Source organism: Orycteropus afer, unplaced genomic scaffold (assembly GCF_000298275.1).
Source record: "Orycteropus afer afer isolate SDZICR_OR568_19922 unplaced genomic scaffold, OryAfe1.0 scaffold00320, whole genome shotgun sequence".
In the NCBI taxonomy this organism is placed as follows: Eukaryota; Metazoa; Chordata; class Mammalia; order Tubulidentata; family Orycteropodidae; genus Orycteropus; species Orycteropus afer.
Window position 1 is genome coordinate 471,313 of NW_006921907.1, and position 10,077 is coordinate 481,389.

At 47.5% G+C, this 10,077-nt stretch overlaps 1 protein-coding gene across 1 annotated transcript in view; it reads left to right on the top strand.

The window, feature by feature from the left end:
- PTPN3 (protein tyrosine phosphatase non-receptor type 3) overlaps positions 1 to 10,077 on the top strand; it is an 86,584-nt gene that overhangs the window by 70,500 nt on the left and 6,007 nt on the right. The window contains exons 18-20 of the mRNA XM_007951942.1: positions 33 to 123; positions 400 to 461; positions 3,000 to 3,146. Coding sequence (XP_007950133.1) covers positions 33 to 123; positions 400 to 461; positions 3,000 to 3,146 — 300 coding nt within the window. The remainder of the gene's footprint in view (positions 1 to 32; positions 124 to 399; positions 462 to 2,999; positions 3,147 to 10,077) is intronic.

The following is a 10,077-nucleotide window of genomic DNA, read 5'->3' on the forward strand; positions in this document are numbered from 1 at the left end:
TTTTTTTTTTAACTTTTCTGTTTGTTATATAGCAACTCTACAGAAAGAAGCCTGGGCTGGCCATCACTTTTGCAAAGCTGCCTCAAAATTTGGACAAAAACCGATATAAAGATGTGTTGCCTTGTGAGTATCCAGCGCAAATACCTCCCACCCCCCTCCCCACACTGAGAGAATGTTTCCCTTTTTGAAACAGATTGTCTGGTATTCTGGAACGATCCTCAGTGTGTCTGTAAACACCACAGTCTTTATTGCAGCCATTTCAGACTCTGAACAGTTGGGGAATAGTGTTTATGCTAATGAGATGAGCGCTGCAGATGGGGCTGGGAACGAAACCCGTGTTTACTTGCTGTGATAAAAATAACACTCAGAATAATTGGTAAATTTTTCTCTCCCCCACAGATGACACCACCCGGGTATTATTGCAGGGAAATGAAGATTATATTAATGCAAGTTATGTGAACGTAAGTTAGAAATCTTATGTAATAAGGAGTGTGTTGTTTGTGGTACCCGTGATGATGACGGCATGTATCGAACAACAGTTGGCAATGAGCTTTTCTGGTCACAGCCTCATGACAGCCTCACAGCAGCCACGTGAGGGAAAGCAGGAGAGTCTCATTTTACAGAGGAGAAAGCTAAGGGTCAGAGAGGTTAAGTAATCTGAGAAAGTCACAAAGCTTAACAGGAGGTAGGGCCAAAGTTCAGATTCAGGGAGTCAGTGTTCCTGACTCTGTGGTCATGTGGCTCTGCCCTTGCTGCTGATCTGTTAGGTTTTGTTTCTTGTGAGTGGTCCATTTGTAAGTTTCTCTGTGTTTTCCCCCATGTCATTAATGTACATCCTGCCTGAAAATAAAACTTCTTCTACGTACATGACCCAAAAAGAGAAGGTGAAGGATTTTACATGTTGTAGGGAGAGCATTAATTCTCCTTCCTGGGCCTCTCTAAACCTCAGTTTCTTCATCTAAATGGGGTTGGCAAACTTCTCCTGTAGAACGCCAGGCAGTAAATATTTTGGTCTTTGTAGGCTAAGAGGCAAAATCACAGGTATTACACTTCTGTAGTGATACTGCCTCAGCAACCCAAGGAGGGGTCACTATGAGTTGGGTCTGACTCGACAGCACACAACAACAACAATAGAACTATTTGGGGGCTCTGGTGGCGTAGTGCCTGACATTTGACTGCTAACCAGAAGGTTGGCAGTTCAAACCCACCAGCCACTCCTCGGAAGGAAAGTTGGGCAATCTACTTCCGTAGTGACACCACCTCAGAAACCCAAGGAGAGGTCGCTATGAGTCAGATCCAACTCAACAGCAGTGAGTTTGGTTTGGTTGGGAATAGAACTATTTAGTGCCTAAAACATTCGACTGCTAACCAGAGTGGCAGTTCAAACCCATCAGCCACTCCATGGAAGGAAGACTGGGCTATCTGCTTCCATAAAGATTTGCCACCTCGGAAACCCAAAGGGGGTCGCAATGAGTCAGAATTGACTCAATGGCGGTGAGTTTGGTTTGGGGTTTAATGTAACTATTTAGGAGTCTCTAGTTGGTGCAGATAGTTAACATGCTCAGCTACTAACCAGAAGGTTCAAGTCCACCCAGAGGCACTTGGAAGAAAGTCCTGGCTATCTACTTCCAAAAGTCTGACCATGGGAACCCTGAGGAGCTCAGTTCTACTCTGACTCACATGGCGTCACCAGGAGTTCACACTGTCTCAGTGGCAGCTGTCTTATATACGTATACACATGCACATATAACCATTTAAAATTGAACCATTGAAAAATGTGAAAATCACTCTTAGCCCAGCAGCTACTTTGTCAGGCTTGTCCCTAAGGTCATGGTTTGCCAACTCCTGACCTAAAAGAACAGGTGATTTCTCAGTTTAAGTTCTCAGGTTGTCACCAAGGATCATGAACTACCCTAATAAAAATTAATCTGATCAGTCGTCCCACGTCTTCCTCAACACCTGTAGGGTTCATTGACCCTCTGTTCAGTGTCCTTGGCGGCTTGAAAGCAGTGTCAGAGACAGTACAGATGGCAAGACCATGCCGTCCATGGGGAACTGAGACCAGAACTGGAGAAGCCATTCACCCCAGCACTAACCAAACCAGGAATTAGGAGCCTCCACTTACCTTCCCAGGAGCTCTGGTGGCACAGCAGTCAAAGCATTCAGCTGCTAACCAGAAGGTCAGCAGTTCAAACTCACCAGGTGTTCCACAGGACAAAGATGAAGCAGTGGTTCAGCAGAGGGTTACAGCCTTGCAAACCCTCGGGATAGTTCTACTCTGTCTGTAGGGTTGCTGTCAATTGGAATTGACTCAGTGGCAGTGGGTTTTTGGGTTTATTTACCTTCCCCACTTAAGAATGAGTAAATCACAGTGCCAGTCCACAGCTCAGCACGTTCTGAGTATTCTTTCCTCGAAAGGACTCGAGCTCATAAGGCAAAAAGCAAAAGCATAGCAGGATGGGAGAGGGACCCTGAGGACGATTGAACCATTTCAGCTGCGTAGTGTCAAGACTGACCAACTTGACGGTGCAAGCACTAGAAATCATGCAAAGAGTAACGTGCACCCACCGTTGGTGGTGTATGCCTGTGTGGTTTATGCTTCAGACAACAGATTTTGATAGAAAACACTGCGTGGGGAAAGACTTGGGGTGGGGATCGGTATGCATTGCTGAAGATACAACATAACTGAGACTGACAGATGATAATTTAAGGTAAAGCCGTGAAAGTCATTTAAAACTCTTCTGCCATCTTGTACTTCAGTTTCTGATTATTGCCTGCTCAGTGTCGCAGATTTTACCTTAACAATTGCTAGAGTATTGTCAAATATTTTTCAAGGATTTTAAAATAATTCTTTTATTTTTTTCATTTTCTGTAAATTGATAAGGGATCTTATTCTGTCTGGTGTGATGTCAGTTACCAAGTAGAAGAGTTTAAAATCCAGTTTCCTGTCCACCTTGTGGCAATAACAGATCCTAATGCCTTTAACGATCTCTTGCCAGATGGAAATTCCCGCTGCTAACCTTGTGAACAAGTACATTGCCACTCAGGGACCCCTGCCGCATACCTGTGCTCAGTTTTGGCAGGTCGTTTGGGATCAGAAGTTATCACTCATCGTCATGTTGACAACTCTCACAGAGCGAGGGCGGGTAAGTGGCTTGATTTCCAGTTCAGATGTGTGCAGTATCACATGGTACTTTATGGAACATGAATCTTGGGGCTGGAAAGGGCCTTAAATGTCAGCCAGTCCAGCCCCTGCACAGCCCCTAAATCTCCTGTTTAGAGCCACTGATGGACACCTCCAGTGACATGAAGCTTAGCCCTCCTCCCTCCCCCAGTCCCTGGCCATTCCCAAGCCTGACCATCAAGAATGATCTGACAGCCACTCCCATTCCTGGGACCCTTTACAACAAGCCAGAAGGCACTTTCCTTGCCTCACCTTCCCTGCCCCAGAACCTCTGCTTTGGCTGTGGCCTTGCCCACCTGGGACAAGGGCTGGTCCTGGGAAGCCCTGGGCAGGTGCTAGGTTAACTGTCCATAAAAAGTAGGATAGATTACATCCTCTAACAAGCCCTGTGTGTGTGTCACAGCAAAGCCTGATGCAAATGAGGTGAGAAGGGCTTAATGAGGAGAGTGACGGGTTACTGTACTGTGCATAGCAGGGCATGCATTTTCCATGGGAACAAATCACTGATTATGTAACAGAACTCAGTCTGCAAGGGATATCATGAACTCCCTGACTTCTGGAGCCCTCTGTTGATCTTCATCGTGAAATGTTTACTCTGAGAGATACTGCATGATGGAACCTAAATGAATTTTGAACCACGTGCTCTGAATGATCCCTGTGCCACTTTCTCCCAGGCCCTTCCTTGGTATCTAGTTCAGAATGCCAGATGAATCGGTGCTGAAAATCAGAATACACAGGAAGAGTGGGTAGTGCCTTTGAGATCAGTCGACCTTCTCTCTCAAAACAACAAAATGAGAACCACTAATTCTGCAGAGCCCCGCAGATTGCAGAGGGCTTTTACATGTACTGTCTAGACAGATGGCTCCCACCTCTGCTTGAGCACCTCCAGGGCCCATTCTGTGGGTGTTCAGCTCTGATTTTGTGAAGTTCTTCCTCACAAGATGAAATCTACATCACTTTCAACCTCCGCCCCACCTAGTTCTGCTTCAAAGATAACACAAAATAAGCTTACTCTTCTCTTCCTCATGACGCCCCTTTCAGTGTCTGAAAATAACCTTAAGGTTTTCAAAGTCATGCAGTCCACTGAGCTTTCCCTAAGCTTGGGGTCGGCAGAAATTGTCTGCTTTTTGTGTTAATGTTGTTGTCAAGCTGGTTTCCCCCGCGTGGTGCTCACGCCCTTTAATATTGGAACCTACCTGCAAATGGTGGTGGGCTCTGGAGCCAAGTTGTCTGGGTTCAGAACATGATTCCTCTTGAGCAAGTTCTTTAAGCTGCTTGCTCCTCAGCTTTCTCATCTGTACAGTGGAGGTGACAACAGTTTCCACCTTGTATAGGTTTGTTAGGAAAACTGAAGAGCTTAGAGAACCTCATATTGCAAGTGTCCAGCACAAGTGTTAGCTATTGTTTGGGATGGGGGGGGTCATCATCTGCATCATTGATTACATTCAGCCATCAGATCTCGCTCTTTGGGGCTCTTTAGACTTGCCTTATTCTTTGTATAGGCTGTCGCTCCTAGATGGTTGTCACGTACAGATTTAGTAAGGATGTCTTCACATAAGTCACTGATGAAAAATATAAAGAAATATAAAGGTTCTCAAGTGGCAGTAGAGACCTCCTTCTAGAATGCTGATAGAGGCTTTGAGGGCTCTCCTTGGAGAGTAGTGGTTGTCCTCCTGGCTATGCGCTTGTCCCCAGCCATTTCTCCGTCTAGTTTACCCAGCTACCGTGAGAGGGTCTGTCACAGGCTTTGCTGGAATCCCAGCACATATGTCTGTGGAATCACTCTAGCTCCTTGTCTAGAAATCTCATTTATTTTTTGCTATTTTCAACTGGAAAAATAAGTTACTTAGACTCTCTTTTGGAACCTAGGGAACCCCAGCTGGTTCACAGTAATGTGTTCTCTTTTTTTCTAAAGCACTTGCTACCATCTGGTTCTATGGTGTAGTGGCTAAAATTGCAAACTCTGGGGCCATGCTTCCCAAGTCCGAAACCTGCTCTCCACTTCCTGAATTCCTGATTTGGCAAACTACAAACCCATCTGTGGGTAGCATGGGATAATAAGTCATGGGATTGTGGGGGAATTAAATGAGTTAGCACAGGTAGCCAAGAAGAGCACTTGGCATGTAATAAACATTGTGTAAGTAGCACTGGCAGCAGTAGTAATAATTTGGCTATCACCTGAGCAGTTACTGTCAAGACTGTATGATAGTTATTTTTTGTACTATTTTTTAATTTATTCTTTTTCTTTAAATTGTCTCACCTTGTTTTTTTACTTTAGTAAGTTTTCTTTAAAAGATGCGTCTTAAATGGAAATCCAGTATCACTTGCCGTAAATAGAAGGTATATGTAAAGAGTTGTTGTTGTTGTTATTTGCCGTCGAGTCGGCCCCGACTCATAGCGACCCCTCCTTGGGTTTCCAAGGCAGTTATCACTACGGAAGTAGGATTGCCCAACCTTCCTTCCGAGGAGTGGCTGGTGGGTTTGAACCGCCAGCCTCCTGGTTAGCAGTCAAGTGCCTTAGGCACTATGCTACCAGAGCTCCTATGTAAAGAGTTAGAGACCATTATTAAGCTCCTATGTAAAGAGTTAGAGACCATTATTAAGTTCTTCCCAGGTCAGAATCTGAAGTCTGCTTGCACTGCACACTCACTCGCTCTCTCTCGTGTGCATGGGCTCTCTCTGTTACAAAAGGAACGGAAAAGCATTGTTGTTATGTCGTTGTTAGGTGCCATCAAGTTGATTCTGACTCATAGAGACCCCATGTACAACAGAACGAAACACTGCCCGGTCCAGTGCCAGCCTCGTGATCCTTGCTGTGCCCTGGCCCATTGTGGCAGCCACTGTGTCAATCCATCTTGCTAAGGGTTCCCCCTTTTCTCTGACCTTCCACTGTACCAAGCATGATACCTTCCTCCAGGGACTGGCCCCTTCTAACCACATGACCAAAGTAGATGAGATGTAGTCTGGCCATTCTCACTTCCAAGGAGCATTCTGGCTGCCCTTCTTCTGGGGCTTTTTATGCTTCCCATAAAAGCATTAGGGAGGAGGTGTCGAGCTACACCAGACCTGGACTGGGACTCTTTCCATGGCACTAGCAGGAAGAGTGAAGGAAAAACATCCCTGCGTGGTTTACGTTATTTATGTAGAGCCATTCTCCTCCTCATGTACCACCAACTGTCCTGTGCTTTGCAGACCTTGATCTGGACCATTGGGTGTGTCATAGACAAGCTTGTTTCATTGCCTTGTTGTTTCCGGAAATCTGCCTGATTCGCCATTTGAAAGCCCTGCTGTATTTTCTCCTTTGGTCCCTTGTTCTCCTGCTTCTTGGGCATCTGGGTGCTGTAGGTTTTCCCAGAAATAATTCATGGACATTGTTGAGGGTCTTCCTCTTTTTTTTCCACCCAAAAAAATGCCTCGAATGGAAGGCCTTGAGTTGATGATGTGACTCCGCAGTGCTCAAGCCTGAACCCAGTCAGGGCCGCTCAGGGCTGTCGTGTTTTCTCACTTGTCTGAAGCTTCTCTTTCTCTGTCGCAAAGCTGGCTCTCCCCTTTCCAGCTGGACAGTCATTCTCCTCAGAGAAAAGGAAGACCCAACAGGAATGGTTTGTTGTCCTGTGGGTAGTGACAGATGATCTGCCCCAGCGAGAAGCCCCCATCTCCCCCTTGGCCTTCTCATTCCAGCTCAGAAGAAAGGCCCTCTCTGTGATGCGAGAGGCCTCGCCTTCCTCTGGCCTCTCTCGGCGTCCTGCCCCTCCTTCTCAGTCCCTGATTACCCCCCCTCCTCTCTTTTGTCAGTGTCCCTGTTGAACCTGAGCTCATCTAAGGTCTCCATGTGACCCAGCCCTTTCTTCCGAAGTGAGCCCATTCTGGCTGGTTTACTGGTATCCTGCCTTAGAGATCCCGTCTCCCATGAGCCAGAGCGTTCCCTTCACATCTCTGCCTAGCAACGGCCCTCTCTTGTTTATCAGTTGTTAGAAACCTGTTCTTCACAAATCTAGGGTGCAGGTTTCCTCCCTCTTCTGCTACAAATTCTCAGGTGACCGGGCCCTTTATCCTCAGGGCCCATCTCTTCCTCATCACCACCCGCCCATTCTTCCGGACTGGGAGTCAGGTCAGGGGAGCAGTGTTGCCCCTTTCTGTGTCTGAGAGGTGCGATTTTTCAGCAAGTCCTGCATCTGTTTGATGCGTGAGATGCCCCGCGGGTGTGTGGACAGCCCAGCCCTCGGTCGCTGCTCTCCTCCGTCGCTGCTCTGTGTTGCGCTGAAGTCTGCAAGCTTGTCGCCGCCTCTCTCGGGGACGGTGTGACCTTGGTTTCCCCTCTTTGGTTCCCACCCAGCGTGGGTTCATCATGTTCTCCCCTCAGGTTCGTGAATCACCCCACAGCGGTACACCTTTTTAATGGAAAAAGTCACTCCCTTCATCTTCCATTCAAGATGTTCCTTTGGGTGGGAAAAAAGTATATTTCTTGTGTGTTTCTGTTCATAGCATGGGTGGCTTTTCAGCGCAGCCAGCCAGTCGTCGGAGGCACTGGGACTCTGAGGAGCCATTGATTCTGGCACTGGCGCTCTGAACTGATCAACCTTGGCCGAGACACTGAGGCTGTTTTCTCGTTCACTAGAAAGGGGGTGATAATGCCCCTTTCTTGGGTTATTTGGAGGGTCAGGAATAAACTCGCCTGCATCTGATGCCTGTCACTTAGTACGTATTCCCTAGCATAGGAACCTTGCGTCCTGCCCTTCTGAGTCTCCTTAAAAATAAAAGAAAAACCTTCTGCCATCAAGTCAATCCCAACTCATAGAGACCCTGTAGGACAGAGAAGAACTGCCTCATAGGGTTTCCGAGACTGTAAACCTTTACGGAAGCAGACTGTCACATCTTTCTCCTGCAAAGTGGCTGGAGGCTTCAAACTGCCAACCTTTTGGTTAACGACCCAGTGCCTTACTCACTCTGTGCTATGTTAAGAGATCACCACATTATCCCAAGGACCAAGTAAGGTGATGGGAGGAGAGAGTCTGTGCACTCACTCGTTCTCATCATCGTTTCACACACACTGTGCTGCTCAGCGCTGTCCTGGGAGGGAGGAAGTAAACGGACCTGGACACTGGACTCTGACTCTTTCTGTCACCTGAACTCAAACCTACCTGCTCATCTGTCAGCTGGACACGTCTCCCCACGTGTCCTAACAGGCAGGGCACCTAAATGAAGTCAGCCCCACATAAGCATACTCTTGCACACACACACTCTTGCCCCTTCTCCTCTGTCTACCATTTTGGTCCATGGCATCTGTCTGTCTAGTCACCAAGCCAGGAATCTGGAGCCAGTGTGGCTCCTCCCACATCCACTCATCATGTTTTACCACCAACTGCCTTCTACAGCTCTCAAATCCCCCTCTCTTCTCTGTCCCCCAGCTCCACCCAGCAGAAAGCTCCTCCTAGTGCTTAGCTCTGGTAGCATAGTGGCTAAGGCACTTGACTGCTAACCAGAAGGCAGGTGGTTCAAACCCACCAGCCACTCCTCGGAAGGAAGGTTGGGCAATCCTACTTCCGTAGTGATACTGCCTCGGAAACCCAAGGAGGGGTCGCTATGAGTCAGGGCCGACTCGACGGCAAACAACAACAACAGGGCTTAGCTTGTACTGTTTACAAGATACTAGGCTTTGTGTTACCATCACCTCCTCATTCCCTGCAGTAGCATCAGTGTGGGCCTGAGGCACAAAGAAGTGACTTGTGCAAGATCCCACCATTGGTTATAGAGCTTCATAAATTCTTGCTCTTGCCAGTACTCCCTGACTGCTTTCAGATCCAGATAGACCTGAAACCTAAATCTGGTCAGGGTTGAAGACAGGCCAGGCCCAGTGGAATCACTGGGAAATCTGAGGGGTGTAGGATACAGCCCCTGACAGAGTCAGAGTGGGTGACATCAGTACAGCCCCAGGGCCTGTGGGGGATGGGCTGGTGCAACAGGAGGAGGGGCCACCTAGGGAGTGGCTTTACTAGGGGTGGTGTCACCTGTCACCCAGTGTGGTCACTCATCATCAGTACCACCCCTCTATCCCCCCCATGCCCCATCACCTGCCAGTCAGGGTGCGAGCTGGTGAGTAGGCACCGTTGGGAACTTTGCCAGCAAAGTTGGGAAATGGCTGCTAACTGAGGTGCCTATATTTAAGGTGATGGGGCATGGGGGGACTAGAGGGGTAGATTGGAGAGAGGAGGATCTCCATCTTGGCCAGTGGGAGACAGGAAGCGCTGTGGAGAGGCAGGGTGGGATAGGCTGCTCTGCCCACTGGAGGGGTTTGCCAGCCAGCCCCACAGGGGAGGTGACACCAACCCTGGTGACACCGTGGCCAGTCCTGGTCGGGTTCACTCTAGAGTAAAGTATTAATGCAGGTATTTGTAGCTTTGCCTTGGAGTCTGTGGACAGCCACCCTTTCACATCTAAGCAAAGTTGGGGAATGGCTGCTAACTGAGGTGCCTGTGTTTAAGGTCTAAAAGTAAGATCTTAAACCCATCTTCCCCTCAGCACACTTTGATTGCAGATAGTCACTGTGGTGTTTATTTATGAGTCGTGTTATCATTTCCTTTGTTGCTGGTGTTTTACTGTTTGCTGACTATTTGTGCTTCTCCTCTTTTTTTATTGTGATGTGAAGGTTTATCATTTTTCTTTGAGGTTACCCTCTGATCTATAATGTCCTCCCTGAGATTAAAACAGTTCATTTTATCTTGCAGCTCTCTTGACTTCTTCACAATTTAGAAGTTCTGTAACTATACATTATTTTCACTCTTTTTGGTTTGTAATTGTCCTCCCTTGCCAATTGATGTCTCTGGTTCCCTGTTTACAATCTTGTAAGCTCATTTTACTTTGGATATGTCCATAGCTGTGGTTTCTGGGTTATG